Raw genomic sequence first — 18,273 nt, 5'->3', positions numbered from 1 at the left:
CCAAGTTGCTGGACGTAGTCCGGGCTTTGAAGATTTATGTAACTAGAACGGCTAGACTCAGGAAGACTGACTCGCTGTTTATCCTGTATGCACCCAACAAGCTGGGTGCCCCTGCTTCAAAGCAAACTATTGCTCGCTGGATCTGTAACACGATTCAGCAGGCTCATTCTGCGGCAGGATTGCCGCATCCAAAATCAGTGAAAGCCCATTCCACAAGGAAGGTGGGCTCGTCTTGGGCGGCTGCCCGAGGGGTCTCGGCTTTACAGCTTTGCCGAGCAGCTACTTGGTCGGGTTCAAACACATTTGCTAAGTTCTACAAGTTTGATACCCTGGCTGAGGAGGACCTTGAGTTTGCTCATTCGGTGCTGCAGAGTCATCCGCACTCTCCCGCCCGTTTGGGAGCTTTGGTATAATCCCCATGGTCCTTACGGAGTCCCCAGCATCCACTAGGACGTCAGAGAAAATAAGAATTTACTCACCGGTAATTCTATTTCTCGTAGTCCGTAGTGGATGCTGGGCGCCCGTCCCAAGTGCGGACTTCTTCTGCAATACGTGTATATAGTTATTGCTTACTAAAGGGTTATGGTTATGAGCCATCCATTGAATGAGGCTCCGTTGTTGTTCATACTGTTAACTGGGTATGGTTATCACAAGTTGTACGGTGTGATTGGTGTGGCTGGTATGAGTCTTACCCTGGATTCCAAATCCTTTCCTTGTAGTGTCAGCTCTTCCGGGCACAGTTTCCCTAACTGAGGTCTGGAGGAGGGGCATAGAGGGAGGAGCCAGTGCACACCAGATAGTACCTAATCTTTCTTTTAGAGTGCTCAGTCTCCTGCGGAGCCCGTCTTTTCCCCATGGTCCTTACGGAGTCCCCAGCATCCACTACGGACTACGAGAAATAGAATTACCGGTGAGTAAATTCTTATTTTATACAGTATGTCATCCTTAGGTTCAATTATGTGGTGAGGGTCATGATTCACTTCTGTTTGTCCACATAGTTTATGACGGACAGCCACCAGCACTGGTTTTGCCTATTACATTTACCATAAACAATTTGAATTGGTCCTGGACCACCAATCCAAGCCACCCTGCAAGTGTGACTGAGGTAACGTGTCATGCCCGTTTTCAGGGTGTTTACTGTATATGCCATCCGCTGCAATCATATACATACAAAAACATAGCACCTGTGTCACTACTGCCATATCCAGTCTGTGTAGCCTTAGGGCTATACAAGCAGTCGATGTTCCTCTTAATTGCGTTTAATCAGCGCATGTGCACACAGTTGCAAGTAAGTTTGCAATGACCCCAGTGGGTGCCTATCTTCTTTTCTGGGCTACATCTTCCATAGCCTAAAAATTCACACCTGCGTAGGCAAGTTAGCGTAGACATGAATTAGACCCTCAATGCATTGTAGTGCAGTTTCTTTGGCCTCCTTTACGCTCTTATTTAGCACTGGCCTGAGTATACTGTATAGTTTCCTTTTTAAGTATTTAATAACTTTATTTCAGCACAGATTTGCAGGCTATATAATACTTGTTAAATCTATATCATGGTTGAGTGTAAATCATGTCATTGGTTTAAAAAGAGATCTCTGTAAGTGATATTTCCTATTTAAATTAACAGAAATTATTGCTGCATATAAATAACAGCAACTCTCGTTAGTTAGCACCTGTGTTTCTCCCTTGATACATGAACCCACTTAGTATAATTGAAAAATTGCAACCACTAAATAAAAATGTATGTCAAACACTTGATGCTTGAATCTGCGTATTCAAACGAAGGCCCTGTAAGATCCACGATTAGAATTAATTCCCAGTGTTAAATATAAACGGTAACATCTGTGGTCTATACCTATTTTATACCATTGGCAGAGTACGGCAGGAAGTCCTGGATCAGGTCCTGCCTCCAGGTGAAACTCTAAGTGCCAGAGTTTGAACGTGCTATAAACACAGTCTGTCAAATCTTAGTTGTCAGTTTCAGGAAACTGCAGATGTTCAGCATCGTCAATGAGCCTATTATTGTCCATTGTTGTTTAAGCTGCAGAATTACTTAGAATTCTAAACATGTCATCTCCAGACTTTAACACCCTTAAAATAAACCATTAGTGCAGTTGTTCTGCTTTACAGCAGTTGGAAATCCCCAAGTGTTTTGGATTGCTGGAGGAACATGTAGTCTCAATCCTGCAGTATAAACGTATCATAGGCTATGTGTGTAAAGGCCGTGAACTACAGTACACCTCCAATAATGAGTAACTGGTAGAGTATTATGGGCATTGCTGTCTAACGTGGTGTTGTAATGTTCTGGCTACATTAATAAGTCTCCTATGCAGTATTTCTGCTTAATGGTTAGCATTTAAGACGTGTGATTATTCCTAAACCACTTGTATGACTTCCTCTGATCAGACAACTGTACAATCATTGTATCTTAATTAGAGTTTGGCTAATAGATGTCTTAATATTTTTCCATCTATTAGCTATGTGCGTCTGCTATTAGGAAGGATTTAATAGAAGTCCCAGCTAAAAAAATAAGTTACATATTCACATTGATAATTAATTTCTCTGACGTCCTAGTGGATGCTGGGGACTCCGTAAGGACCATGGGGAATAGACGGCTCCGCAGGAGACTGGGCACATCTAAAGAAAGATTTAGGACTATCTGGTGTGCACTGGCTCCTCCCCCTATGACCCTCCTCCAAGCCTCAGTTAGATTTCTGTGCCCGGCTGAGCTGGATGCACACTAGGGGCTCTCCTGAGCTCCTAGGAAGAAAGTGTTTGTTAGGTTTTTTATTTTCAGTGAGACCTGCTGGCAACAGGCTCACTGCATCGAGGGACTAAGGGGAGAAGAAGCGAACCTACCTAAGTGGTGGTAGCTTGGGCTTCTTAGGCTACTGGACACCATTAGCTCCAGAGGGATCGAACACAGGACCCGACCTCGTCGTCCGTTCCCGGAGCCGCGCCGCCGTCCCCCTTACAGAGCCAGAAGCAAGAAGGTGGTCCGGAAAATCGGCGGCTGAAGACTTCTGTCTTCTCCAAGGTAGCGCACAGCACTGCAGCTGTGCGCCATTGCTCCTCATGCACACCTCACACTCCGGTCACTGATGGGTGCAGGGCGCTGGGGGGGGGGGGGGGCGCCCTGAGCAGCAATACTGACACCTTGGCTGGCAAACTGGCACCATATATAGCCCCAGAGGCTATATAGGTGCTTTTTAACCCCTGCCAGAATCCATAAAAATGCGGGAGAAAGTCCGCGAAAAAGGGGCGGAGATATCTCCTTCAGCACACTGGCGCCATTTTTCCCTCACAGCTCCGTTGGAGGGAAGCTCCCTGGCTCTCCCCTGCAGTTAATACACTACAGAAAGGGTTAAAAAGAGAGGGGGGGCACAATTTAGGCGCAGTATACAATATATATAGGCAGCTATAAGGGAAAACACTCTTTATATGTGATATCCCTGTGATATATAGCGCCCTGGTGTGTGCTGGCATACTCTCCCTCTGTCTCCCCAAAGGGCTTTGTGGGGTCCTGTCCTCTGTCAGAGCATTCCCTGTGTGTATGCTGTGTGTCGGTACGGCTGTGTCGACATGTATGAGGAGGATAATGATGTGGAGGCGGAGCGAATGCCTGTAAATGTGATGTCACCCCCTGCGGGATCGACACCGGTGTGGTTGGACTTATGGAAGGATTACGTGAAAGTGTCAACTCCTTACACAAAAGGTCGACGACACAGAACAGCCGGCTACTCAGCTTGTGCCTGTTCCAGCGTCTCAAATGTCATGGGGGGCTCTAAAAACGCCCGCTACCTCAGATGGCAGAAACAGATGTCGACACGGATACCGACTCCAGTGTCGACGACGATGAGACTAGTGTACCCTCCAAATAGGTCCACCCGTTACATGATTGAGGCAATTAAAAATGTATTACACATTTATGATAATACCCCAGGTACCACATAAAAGGGTATTATGTTTGGTGACAGAAAACTACCAGTAGTTTTTCCTGCATCTGAGAAATTAAATGAGGTGTGTGAGGAAGCGTGGTCTTCCCCCGGTAAGAAATTGATAATTTCTAAACGGTTATTGGCAGCGTACCCTTTCCCGCCAGAGGATAGGTCACGTTGGGAAACACCCCATAGGGTAGATACAGCGCTTACACGCTTATCAGAAAAGGTGGCACTACCGTCTCCGGATACGGCCGCCCTGAAGGAACCTGCTGATAAAAAGCAGGGGGTTACCCTGAAAGATATAGTCACACACTCGGGCATTATATTGCGACCAGCCATTGCTTCGGCATGGATGTGCAGTGCTCCCGCTGCGTGGTCAGATTCCCTGTCTGAAAATAACTATGGATAGGGACAATATTTTGCTGACAATAGAGCATATAAAAGACATGGTCTTATACATGCGTGATGCACAGAGGGATATTTGCCGGCTGGCATCAAAAATAAGCGCTAGGTCCATTGCCGCCAGACGGGGGTTATGGACTCGGCAATGGTCAGGCGATGCCGACTCGAATCGGCACATGGAAGTTTTGCCCTGTAAGGGGGTAAAACTGTTTGGGGATGGTCTTTCAGACCTCGTTTCCACAGCTACTGCTGGGAAATCGACTTTTTTGCCACAGGCTACCCCACAACAAAGGAAAGCACCGTATCATCAAGTACAGTCCTTTCGGCCCCAGAAAAGCAAGAGGGCTAGAGGCTCATCCTTTCTGCCGAGAGGCAAAGGTAGAGGAAAAAGCTGCAGCGCACAGCTAGTTCCCAAGAGCAGAAGTCCTCCCTGCGTCCGGTAAGTCCACAGCATGACGCTGGGGCTGCTCAGGCGGACCCGGGTACGGTGGGTGCCCGTCTCAGAAATTTCAGCGCCCAGTGGGCTCTCTCACATGGATCCCTGGGTCCTTCAAGTAGTATCTCAGGGGTACAGGCTGGAGTTCGAGACGTTCTTCCCCCCGCCGTTTCCTAAAATCTGCCTTACCGGCACCTCCCTCTGCCAGGGAGGCGGTGTTGGTGGCTATTCAACACTATAATCACAACAAGTGATTGTCAAGGTGCCCCTCCTTCAGCAAGGAAGGGGTTACTATTCCACAATGGTTGTGGTACCGAAACAGAACGGTTCGGTGAGACCCATCTTAAAATTAAAATACTTGAACTTTTATATCAGAAGATTCAAGTTCGAGATGGAATCGCTCAGGGCGGTTATTACGAGCCTGGACGAGGGGGATTACAGGGTCTCCCTGGACATCAAGGATGCGTACCTGCATGTCCCCATTTACCCTCCTCACCAGGAGTACTTCAGATGTGTGGTACAGGACTGTCACTATCAGTTCCAGACGCTGCCGTTGGAGTTGTCCACGGCACCGAAGGTCTTTACCAAGGTAACGGCCGAAATGATGATACTCCTTCGCAAGAAGGAAGTTTTTATTATCCCGTACTTGGACGATCTCCTGATAAAGGCGAGGTCCAAAGAACAGTTGGTAGTAGGGGTAGCACTCTCTCGGGAAGTGCTACAACAGCACGACTGGATTCTCAATATTCCAAAGTCACAGCTGGTCCCGACGACACGTCTTCTGTTCCTGGGAATGATTCTGGACACAGACCAGAAAAGAGTGTTTCTTCCAGTGGAAGCACACGAGTCCTGGAAAAAATGGTAGCTTCGTACGAAGCATAATTCCATTCGGAAGGTTCCACGCAAGGACGTTCCAGTGGGACCTGTGGGACAAATGGTCCGGGTCCCATCTACAGATACAACAGCGGATAACCCTGTCGGCAAGAAACAGTGTGTCGCTGCTGTGGTGGCTGCAGAGGGCTCATCTACTAGAGGGCCGCAGATTCGGAATACAGGACTGGGTCCTGGTGACCACGGAAGCCAGCCTTCGGGGCTGGGGTGCAGTCACACAGGGAAGAAATTTCCAAGGAGATTTCGCTTCACATAATTATTCTGGAGCTAAGGGCCATTTACAATGCCCTAAGCCAAGCAAGGCCCCTGCTTCAGAACCAGCCGGTACTGATCCATTCAGACAACATCACGGCGGTCGCCCATGTAAACAGACAGGGCGGCACAAGAAGCAGGATGGCGATGGCAGAAGCCACAAGGATTCTCCGATGGGCGACCTACACCCGGGAGAATGGGGACTTCTTCCAGAAGTTTTCCAAATGCGGGTAAACCGTTGGGAATGACCACGGGTGGACATGATGGCGTCCCGCCTCAACAAAAAGTTGAAAAGATATTGCGCCAGGTCAAGGGACCCTCAGGCGATCGCTGTGGACGCTCTAGTGACACCGTGGGTGTACCAGTCGGTTTATGTGTTTCCTCCTCTACCTCTCATACCCAGGGTGCTGAGAATAATAAGAATGCGAGGAGTGAAAACCATACTCATGGTTCCGGATTGGCCAAGAAGAGCTTGGTATCCGGAACTTCAAGAGATGCTGGCAGAGGATCCTTGGCCTCTGCCGCTCAGACAAGACCTGCTGCAGCAGGGACCCTGTCTGTTCCAAGACTTACCGCGGCTGCGTTTGACGACATGGCGGTTGAACACCGGATCCTAAAGGAAAAGGGTATTCCGGAGGAAGTCATCCCTACCCTGATCAAAGCCAGGAAGGATGTCACCGCAAGACATTATTACCACATTTGGCGGAAATATGTTGCTTGGTGTGAGGCCATGAAGGCCCCGAAGGAGGAATTTCAACTGGGTCGATTCCTACACTTCCTGCAAGCAGGGGTGACGTTGGGCCTCAAATTGGGGTCCATCAAGGTCCAGATTTCGGCTCTGTCGATTTTCTTCCAGAAAGAACTGGCTTCACTGCCTGAAGTTCAGACTTTTGTCAAAGGAGTTCTGCATATTCAGCCTCCTTTTGTGCCCCCAGTGGCACCTTGGGATCTCAATGTGGTTTTGGCATTCCTGAAATCACATTGGTTCGAACCACTTAAGACTGTGGAATTAAAATATCTCACGTGGAAAGTGGTCATACTGTTGGCCCTGGCTTCGGCCAGGCGGGTTTCAGATTTGGCGGCTTTGTCTTGAAAAAGCCCTTATCTGATTTTCCAGATGGATAGGGCAGAATTGAGGACTCGTCCTCAGTTTCTCCCGAAGGTGGTCTCAGCTTTTCACTTGAACCAACCTATTGTGGTGCCTGCGGCTACTAGGGACTTGGAGGATTCCAAGTTGCTGGACGTAGTCAGGGCCCTGAAAATTTATGTTTCCAGGACGGCTGGAGTCAGAAAAACTGACTCGCTGTTTATCCTGTATGCACCCAACAAGCTGGGTGCTCCTGCTTCTAAGCAGTCTATTGCGCGCTGGATTTGTAGCACTATTCAGCTGGCGCATTCTGCGGTAGGATTACCACAGCCTAAATCAATAAAAGGCCATTCCACAAGGAAGGTGGGCTCATCTTGGGCGGCTGCCCGAGGGGTCTCGGCTTTACAACTTTGCCGAGCAGCTACTTGGTCAGGGGCAAACACGTTTGCTAAATTCTACAAATTTGATTCCCTGGCTGAGGAGGACCTGGAGTTCTCTCATTCGGTGCTGCAGAGTCATCCGCACTCTCCCGCCCGTTTGGGAGCTTTGGTATAATCCCCATGGTCCTTACGGAGTCCCCAGCATCCACTAGGACGTCAGAGAAAATAAGATTTTACTCACCGGTAAATCTATTTCTCGTAGTCCGTAGTGGATGCTGGGCGCCCATCCCAAGTGCGGATTGTCTGCAATACTTGTACATAGTTATTGTTACAAAAATCGGGTTTTGTTGTGAGCCATCTCTTCAGAGGCTCCAATTGTTATCATACTGTTAACCGGGGTTCCTATCACGTGTTATATGGTGTGATTGGTGTGGCTGGTATGAGTCTTACCCGGGATTCAAAATCCTTCCTTATTGTGTCAGCTCTTCCGGGCACAGTTCCTAACTGAGGCTTGGAGGAGGGTCATAGGGGGAGGAGCCAGTGCACACCAGATAGTCCTAAATCTTTCTTTAGATGTGCCCAGTCTCCTGCGGAGCCGTCTATTCCCCATGGTCCTTACGGAGTCCCCAGCATCCACTACGGACTACGAGAAATAGATTTACCGGTGAGTAAAATCTTATTTTTCACATGTGCATTTTACAGTTATTGGTCAACCATTGTTGGTCATTGTCTGTAATAATGTTCTTTTTGTCGGGTATATTACTTACAGACTCATATAAATTTATTATCATATTACGTAAAATCATATTACTTAAAACCTATAAAACTAAATTTGCTTTAATTTTGAAACTTGCTCTAGTTTCCATCAAAGTTTATTGCTGATTGGTTACTACTTTAATCGTAGGTTACCCAATAGACTCGATTCATTGTTGATTTAGCTGCAGTCCCAGGATTTGGACCCAGATTCCAGTTATTTGCCAATAGAGAGGAGGAAAATTGCAGCAAAGTTTAATGTAAAATTAATTTTCACAACCAAGAAAATAATTTTGCAGAGGTTTAAAGTCTTGGTGATGCAATCTTTGCGTGTTACTCTTGGGTTACCATGTCGCACGGTATCAATATGTAATGCCAGCGCAGGAGGTCCCAACGTTTATAATACCGACATCGGGATCCCGATGAATGAAATCCTGGCGTGAGTGACTAGAGGCTAATTCCCCAACCCCCTAATCCTCTGTTCCCTCAGCCTAACCCTAACTTCCCCCCTTAGTGCTTGATCCTAACCACCCCCGCAGGTGCCTAAACCTAACCCCGGATCCCTGCTGTCTAACCCTAACCATTCCTCCTCTTCAGCCTGACCCTAAGCCCCCCAAGGGTGCCTAACCCTAAACCCCCTCCCAGCTGTCTAACCCTAACCTACCCCCACAGCCCAACACCCACCTTTCCCATCCCTAACCCTCCAGCTGTACTTACGGTCGGGATGCCGGCTGTCAGGATTCCGGCCTCGGTTTCTTGGCCCTTTCGAAGTTCCGGCATCGGGTTTCCAACGGGTGTCAAGGGTTAAGGCGTCGGTATTTTGACTGCAGGTGCTCCACAGCCAGCATTTTGATTGTATCCCTGTCACACTATAGTTTTAATATTTAATTTATAAAATGAGTAGAGCAATGACAATTCCGGTCAATGCAGTCTTCTATGTGTTTTTTGTTGGTATAGGACTAGGAAGTCAGAACCCTTGCAAGGCTGTAGAATAAGTGTCCCTCCAGCTGCTTTGGGACTAACTTATCTCAGCATGCCCTGCCCTAATTTTGTCAGGGTATGTTAAAATGGCGGCAGGGCGTGCTGAGATGTGTAGTTCAACTGCAGCTGGAGGGCCACTCATTGCCCACCCCTGCCTTAAGACCATATTATGCTGGCACAAGTTAGAAACACATTCAGAATGAGGAAAGTATTACGTAAAGTATATAGATATTTTTTTTACATTTTGCATAGGCGTTCTTGCCAACCTAAGCATACTCTACTGAAATGTTGCATGTCGTATTCACTATAGTCTTGAAAATCAAATTGTCATAAATACTGTTTAATTATTTAAAAAAGCAAAACAGAAATTAGAGCCGTGTGCATCCGGTACCAACTGGTGCATACATAGGGACCATTGCAAAGTTGAATGTAATTTCATTTTCAGAGTGTGTCCTGTATGTTTTCACTTTGCACTTTCTCTGGAACCAACTGCTGGTGATGAAGAGTCATACACTCAAACCAAATGCGTTTCCACTTGTAAATGAAGAGGAGCAAGTGGGTTGTAACATGGTGTTCTCACCTAGACTGAATTCTGTGAGGGCGTGTCAGTTGAATTGCAGATATGTGCATACGTGTAAATATGCCCTTTTTGCAAGTCCTCGATGATGATGATCAAATGTTTTGGTATGATCGGTTTGGCCACAGAGTCGCATACAGCTGAGCATGCATACGAGTTTCATGCACACAATGCTGAAGCAATTACAAATTACTTGCATTTGACATCAGGTCCATTATGTCTTTCAACTTGCAACAAATAAAGCTAAAAATATAATACGGGATATGTGTTTTGCAGATTTTTAGCTTCAGAAAAGCCAACTCTTTTTCATGTTGCTGGTAAAAGCAGTAAAATAACTCTAGAAATGTGTGTGCTGTCATAATGTTGACATTCACAAAGGGCAACATGGATGATGTCAAGATGGTTAAAATGTTGACACCTGCAGAATGTCAACATTGTAAGTAAGTCAAAATGGAAATGTAGACATTGTTATAATGTCGGCGTTTTCAGAAAACGTAGGGTTAGGGACAGAACTGGAAGAAAATCATGTTGACATAATGTCCATGTCAGCATGCTGAATGTCACCAAGATCAATAAACATCATTGCCATGTCACCATGATGAATGTCCACATTGTGAGTCTTGAACCAATACACTGGACTCCTAGAAATGTTTTTCTACAAATCCTGTTAAACCTAATGCAGCAATGTTGCTTCAATGCTATTCAGAAAAGGGATGTTTGTACAATTATTACAAAAAAGTAAACGCATCTGTAAGTCTCCCCAAAATACACATGTGCTTTAGTTTTATAAATAGATATATTACAATTTGAGGGCTGTTCATTAACCGGCTGTAAGACCTTTTCAAAGTGAAACATTTTCTCTGCTGGTGCATTACAGGTAAATGTTCATTTATTCCAGCAGCTGTGCCAGATGGTTCCTTTAGTGTTGACGTTGGTCCCTAATGTACTTTTATCCACTCATGCTGTTCTTCTGCGTTTCACAAAATACCACTTTGAGGCACAAAATTCACTGTTTCCTAAGTGCACATTTATTCCTGATGCTTTTTGTTTGTATAGTATTTCCTAGCACATTTTTGCTATGGATATGTGTGTGCTTTTTTGCACATAGGCTTATTTTAGCTGCTTGCTGCCCTTTATGAGAATTGTTTGCTTCTTTATATTATATAGGAACAGTAATGTGGAATGCCTAAGCCTAAATAAACCCTTGTCATGCCTTATTTGTTTTAGCTGCCAATTCACTGCTACTTTACTATGATGCCAAGTGCTGTAACCCACCCAATTAGTGAGTTCAGAGGACAACATGGAACAGTATGCAAGCAATCTGATATCTCTTGCATCTGTACAGTGTGTAACCTTTGGCTGACCTGATTTTCTACAATAATGTCAAATCCGCCAAGATGTCCACAGAAACAAAGAGATATCTAAATTGCATGGTCATTATCTTAAATGCAGTGATTTTTTTTTCTTGGTAATTTAATTACATTAATGAAAACAAACTGCATTTTATTAACTGTTAAGAACTGCATTTAATAACCAAAATGTGCTGTCTTGGGAACAATTGCTTTTGTTGAAATCAGACATGATTTATTTTCAATTATCATCAGTCAACTTAGTCCCAACTCATTGGTTGAAATGGATGTTTACATAGTGCTACATTTATTCCATCATTTCTCTTGTTTATTGCATAAACCAGGAAATTTTTTGTGTGTAGATGTTTTTTTTTATATCATAAGTTATGGTTAGCGAAAAAGAGGCTAAAGTTAAAAGTTTGAAAGTGTTAGAATCTCCAATTTAGTCTGCAGGGGAACCTGCAGACTAAAATGTGGAAAGTACTTGATTATTGCCATTTATAGTTGGGCCTTTTTGGAAATCTATGGGTTCATCTTCATACACATGTAACAGCACAGGATGTATTTACATTAATTAATTAATTTATTTATTTATAAACAGTTTCTTATATAGTGCAGCAAATTCCGTTGCGCTTTACAAATGGAAACAACAGTGATTAAAACAAAACTGGGTAATAACAGTCGTAGAGGTAGGAAGACCATGCTGGCGAGCTTACAATCTATAGGGAAATAGGCATTGATACACTAGTATAGGTGCTATCTATAGCATAATGATCCACAAGATTGCAAGGGTTCTTGGTGGGCTGTATGATATGGTCACACGAGTTCAGTATGTTTCTCCAGCGGACGGGATGCTAGTGATTTCAGTACCAATGCTGGCATTCTGATCTTTGAAATCCCAGCAGGGAAGAGGTAACTATGTTATCCCCACTCCCCTACCCCCTAACCTTCCCTTCTCGCAGCCTAACCCTAACCTCCTACTGGTGGTGCCTAAACCCCCCCCTTACCTGCAGCCTAACCCCACCCCCTTAATACCTAAACCTAACCTTCCCCCCGGTGGTGCCTAACTCCGCAGCCTAACCCTAACCTCCCCCCTCCCGCAGCATAAACCCAAACCTCCTCCCTTCCTGCAGCCTAAACCTAACATCCCCCCCTCCCGGCCCTAAACTGCCTGCTATACTTTCGGTCAGGATTTCAGAGTCGTTCTTCTGACCCTGTTGGGATTACGGCATCGACATTCTGACAGGTGGCGGGATTCCGGCATCTGTATTCTGACTAGCAGCATCCTGATAGCCTGCATCTTAACCGTATCCCGGTCACACAGCAATGTTGGCCTGGGGTCAGGAGGATGGAAAGTAAAGAGAGAAAATATGTGAGAATATGTGTTGACTGTACAGTGAAGATATAATTGGATAGGAAAGTTTATGAAGGTAATGTGAGTGGTTCTGGAATTTGATAAGCTTGCCTGAAGAGGTGAGTTTTAAGAGAACGCTTTAAAGTTTAGAGACTACAGTGCAGAGACTATAATAATATAATATAATATAATATAATAGAGACTATTGTGCATGGGAGGCCACTCCACAGAGAATAAAGTCCTGCAATCGTGCATGAGAGCGAGTAATGAGTGTGGATGAGAGAAGTAGATCTTGTGAAGAACGAAGCGGTTGGGTTGGAAGATATTTTGAGATAAGCGAAGAGATGTACGTTGGTGTAGTTTGGTTAATGGCCTTGTGTGTGAGTAAAGCCTTGTGTGTGAGTAAAAGTATTTTATATTGAATATGGTAGAATACAGGTAACCAAAGGAGGGACTGACAGAGTGGATCCGCAGAAGATGAATGTCTAGCGAGGAAGATTAGCCTAGCAGCTGATTTCAGAATGAATTGTAGTTGTGAGAGTCTATTTTTAGTAAGACCAGTAAGGAAACTATTGCAATCATCAATGCAGGAGATAATGACTGCATGGATTACAGTTTTGCAGTGTCTTGTGTAAGGCATGGTTATTTTGGGTATGTTTTTAAATGCATGTGACATGATTTTGAGACAGATTGAATGTGGGAAACAAAATACAGGTCAGTCAAGGATGACGCCTGTGCAGTGAGCTTGTGGGATAGGATTGATTGTCGAGTTCTCAACAGTGAAAGAGATATCGGGTTGGTAACTATATTGGTCAGTGGAAATATAAGTGATTCTGTTTTGGAAATATTAAGTTTGAGGTAGCCAGATGACATCCAAGATAAATTGGCCGAAAGGCATTCAGTGACACAGAGCAATACAAATGGTGACAAACCTGGGGAGGATAGGTGGATTTGAGTATTATCTGCGTACACGTGATACTGTAATCCATAAGAGCTGATTAGATCTCCAAGATATGTGGTGTAGATTGAAAAAAGCATAGGATCTAAGACTGAGCCTTGTAGTACTCCAACTGATAGAGGTAGCGAAGAGCAGGTGGATTCAGAGAAGCGGACACTGAAAGAATGATTAGAGAAGTAGGATGAGAACCAGGAAAAGGCTGTGTTCTAAAGACTTAAGGATTGTAGTGTTTGTATGAGAAGAGAGTGGTGAACAGTGTCAAAAGCAGCAGTTAGATATATAAGAATTAGACGTGAGTAATGGCCTTTAGACTTAGCAGTGACTAGATCATTCATTAATTTGGAGTGTTAAGAACAAAAGCCTGACTGAAGTAAGTCCAATTAGTTGTATGAGTTAAGAAAGTGTTTGAGGCAATTGTAGGCATATCTCTCAAGTAGCTTGGAGGGGCATGGGATCCGAGAGATGGGATGGTAGTTAGAGAGCTAGGGTCAGAATTTAGTTGTTTTTCAGAATGGGAGCAATCACTGCATGCTTGAACAGTGAAGGAAAGAGACCAGTAGAGAGAGAGATTATAGATTTTAGTTAAGGATGGAATGAGCACGGTTGACAGAGCTTCACTTATTTGTGAGGGTATAGGTTCAAGAGGAGAGGTAGTAGAGTAGGTGGATGAGAAGAGCATTGATATATACTCTGTGGGAGCAAATGAAGAGAAGGTGCCAGAGGGTTCAGGTAGGGAATTGAGCAAATCACAGGTTGAGGAAGAGCATAACATGTCATCTCAGATCTTGTCAATCTTGTACTTGTGCTTGAAGTAGAAAGCAAGATCATGTGCATTGATAGTGGCTGGTGGGTTGGGTGAGGGACGGTTGAGAAGTGATTTAAAAGTCGCTTAGTGTTAGCAGCTTGAGAAAAGATGAAATTGTTTGACAGTGTTCAGGGCATTACTATAGGAGTGGTAGATAGTCTTATATGTGAGGAAGTTGCTAGGAGTACGAGTTTTACGCCACAGACGTTCAACTTTACGTGAGCATTTTACTAGGTGTCTTGTTACTTTAGTGTGCCACGGTTGACATCTAGGCCTATGTGGAGTGTGATGGGTAGCTGGAGCCAGTTCATCAAGGGCTATTTCTAGAGTCTGGTTCAGGTGTGATACAGGTGCCTCAGGAGAAGTGAATGCAGAAATTGTTTGGGTTGCCAGATGGGAAATAGATAGCTGTGACATGCAGAGAGAAAAGAGTGTAAATCCTGATAGAATGTACTTTCAAATTATGTGAATGTGAGTGATGGAATCTGTGGTAGAACTGTGTAAGTGAAAGATTTGGATAGTAATATTCCAACCTCACCTCTTTTACTGTTGCCAGGCCTGGAGGTGTGAGTGAAGTAGAGACCATCGTGTGATAGTGTTGCAGGGGAGTCCGTGTCTGTTTGTGTGAGCCATGTTTCAGTTATAGCCAGCAGGTTGAAGTTGTTAGATATGAAGTGGTCATGGATGGATGTTAATTTGTTACAAACAGAGAGTGTATTTCATAAGGCTCACTTTAGTGACTTGAAGGGTGATGGGAGATGAGATGTTATTGAGGCTTGCTGGATTTTATATTTTGCTGTGAATCAAGTGAATGTGAGAGGGGTGAGTGGTTGGTGCCCGTATTTGGTGAAATGTCACCAGCAAATAGAAGCAAGAGAGAGAGAGATAAATATACTTGTAGGAGGTTTGTGAATGTTTTTTTTTTTATGGTGACAGGGTGTGGATGTTATTGTCAGTTTAGAAAGATAAGTAAAAAGCTCATGAGTATTAGTAAGAGGGGAATGGATAATTGACACAACAGTGAGTACAGAGGGGTGAGTTGCAGGGAGAATGAAGGATGTAATTGTTTTGGAGAGAATACGATGGAGTACAATAAAGAATAGTAATTTGTGGTGCATGGTGTGTATGAAATAAAACTCAAGTTATTCAGGCTTAGAGCGTAATGAAGTTGCAGTTAATAAAATTAAAGTTAAACGTTCAAATACCTGTTTACTGGTGTTGTTCAGCTGTTCAATTTCAAACACTTACTGTTATGAACAATTTGTACATATGAACACGCGTTGACCAGCACAGCTGAGCCTCAATTGCATCTAAAGAAATACTATAGCTAATTAATACTGGGTACCAGTGAGGCAAATGTTTAGCTGTTAAAAGGTGATAAACTACACTGAATTTAACTATGCAAACACCAGGCCAGTATGCCTCATTAACTATGCCTCAATGAGCAAAATATGATGTACAAGTATGACAATAGCATGCAAATCATGATATTACAAATGTTGCTAAGCACAAATTGGTTGCACAGTGTTCTTAAGGCCCGTACACACTGGCCGATATATCGGCCGTTCTATTGAACAGCCGATATATCGCGAGTGTGTACGGGCAATATGTCTGTGAACTCCGTCGTTCACAGACATATTGTGTCGGCCCCACAGCACAGCCGACGGCCAATATATCTACCAATATATTGGCGCATCGCTGTGTGTGTATGGGCAGTTGGCGTACACATGCTGCGGCAGCCGGCGGTGATTGACAGCTGAACTGGGCGGGCAGTGTGTACACGCCCGCCCAGTTCATGACGTCAGTCCCCGACGGATCAGGCAGTGTGTATGCACAGCACACTGCCCGATCCGTCCATAGATATATCTGCCGATCAATTGATGGGCAGATATATCTATCAGTGTGTACCCACCTTAAGAGTGAGGATTGCAAGGTTATAGATATGTACGTACATTTGAAGTTGCAAAGAAGTTAATCTATAGTTGCATTAGATGTTAGCTGTCTCTCTTTCTGTTTTTGTCCAGTTTAAGGCTAAGTGCAGGCTAAAGTTATTAATTGTAATCTCCATACTTAGAATCTCCAAACTTTGAATTGTACACACTTACTAATCAGCATATGGCCATATCAGCCTCCTATGCCTCCTAATAAGTAGAGATACAAACATATGTTTGTAAGTTCACTGACTGAAACCCCACCTAATTGCCCATCACCCACTAATGAGGTGAGCAATAAATTTAAAACAAACAAATGATGAGGGAGGAAGGAGCCTTCACAGAATCATAAAAACACTAATATTAATCAAGCTTAAGGCTGCTTATAAAAATAATTGCACATTACCTAAGCATGCTGTTTAATTAAGCCAAATGCATTAGTCTGCAAGACACACTTTATTCATTTCATGATGCTGCCACAAGAGAAGCCAGTCATGATCACCTACTTGATATTGGTTATGATTGCCATTTTAATGTATAATTAAAAAGAAATAAATAACAAAAAGAAAATGACTCATTGATTCTGGTTTGTAGTGTTTTCAATCCCAGTGATTTTTTTTTTATCTGAATTTTACACACAGTGCTCCATGCCGTCCTGCATCACTGCGTTCCACGTCACCTGCGCCTTTGACCACAACTTAGAGATGCACACTACATTGGCAGAGAACGATGAGGTAAAGTTTAAATCCTTCTGTCTGGAGCACAGCAATGGAGCCACCAAACCAGAGGATCAATGCAGCCAAAGACCATCCTCCACTATTGCCACAGTGGATGTTGACCAAACGAAGCTGGATCTGGAAAAGGTCACCTTGAGGAAACAGAAGCTCCAACAGCTGGAAGAAGATTTCCATGAACTTGTTAAGCCAGAGGATGTGGCTGAGAACCTTGACATGAACAAGAATGTTGTTGACTTTGTTTACCAGTACTGGAAGCTGAAGAGGAACGCAAATTTTAACAAGCCTCTGTTGACTCCCAAAACTGATGAAGTGGATGACTTGGCTCAGCAAGAGCAAGACGTCCTCTACAGAAGGTTAAAACTCTTTACACACCTAAGGCAGGATTTGGAAAGGGTAAGTCAGTGCATATTAAGTGATGCTAGTTAAATATGTTTTTATCAACTGTAATAATAATATTGTTGCTGATATTATTTATATTTTGAATGCTACATACACTGTGCCAAATATGCCCAACCACTTTCAGAGTACCATGATGCCTTCAGGTGCAAGAAAATATATCTTAGTTAGATTCTGTACCACTTTTGTTGATAACCATGCCACAACGTTTCCATTCCTTATGTTTGTTTAATGAATTAGTTAAACACATTCTTATACATCTTATTCAGGGCTGTAACTTTGTGGACCCATAGCAAGATTTTGAAAGCAGGTCCCCCCTGCCCGACCCCCCCGCCATTGTCACTACAATGCCCCTTATTGGAGTAGGAGAGAGAGAGAGAGTGAGAGAGACACACAGGGGTTGTCGGGAGAGAGGGAGGTCAGCAGAAACAGACAGTTTCACTGAAAAAGAGGGAATGAGAGAAAGAGACACAGGAGCGAGAGAAGAGGTGGCAGGTAGGAATGGATGAGAGGGGTAAGAAAGGGCATCAGAGAGAGAAATAGGGTGTCAGAGTGAGATAACGTAGAGGAGGAAGAGAGAGACTGATGGGAGCAAGTGAGAGTGAAAGTGTGTCACGGAGGGAGAAAGAGAGGGGAGCAAAAGAGAGTGAGTGTCAAGGAGAGAAAGATGGAGAGACAGTGTCAGGGAGGGAGAAAGGGAGACAGTCTTAGAGAGGAGGAGAGAGAGTGTGTCAGTGAGAGAGAGTGTGTCAGGGAGAGAAAGAGAGAGAAAGTGTCAGGGAGAGACAGAGAGAGGGAGAGACAGAGAGAGGGAGTGTCGGGGAGAGAGAGGGAGTGTGTCAGGGAGAGAAAGAGTGTGTGTCAGGGAGAGAAAGAGAGAGTGTGTGTCAGGGAGAGAAAGAGAGAGAGAGTGTGTGTCAGGGAGAGAAAGAGAGAGAGTGTGTCAGGGAGAGAAAGAGAGTGTGTGTCAGGGAGAGAAAGAAAGTGATAGAGTGTCAGGGAGAGAAAGAGAGAGAGTGTCAGGGAGAGAAAGAGAGAGTGTGTGTC

At 44.4% G+C, this 18,273-nt stretch overlaps 1 protein-coding gene across 14 annotated transcripts in view; it reads left to right on the top strand.

Moving 5' to 3' along the window:
- The window catches only part of JADE2 (jade family PHD finger 2), a 1,261,323-nt gene that overhangs the window by 1,009,300 nt on the left and 233,750 nt on the right, over positions 1-18,273 (top strand). For all 14 annotated transcript variants that reach the window (XM_063928274.1, XM_063928276.1, XM_063928273.1 and 11 more), the window contains one exon: positions 16,735-17,223. In XM_063928274.1, the coding sequence (XP_063784344.1) occupies positions 16,735-17,223 (489 nt within the window). The remainder of the gene's footprint in view (positions 1-16,734; positions 17,224-18,273) is intronic.

This window comes from Pseudophryne corroboree, chromosome 6, assembly GCF_028390025.1.
Source record: "Pseudophryne corroboree isolate aPseCor3 chromosome 6, aPseCor3.hap2, whole genome shotgun sequence".
Lineage (NCBI taxonomy): Eukaryota > Metazoa > Chordata > Amphibia > Anura > Myobatrachidae > Pseudophryne > Pseudophryne corroboree.
Note: the sequence above shows the minus strand (reverse complement) of the source record. Positions and strands in the feature narration are given on the sequence as shown.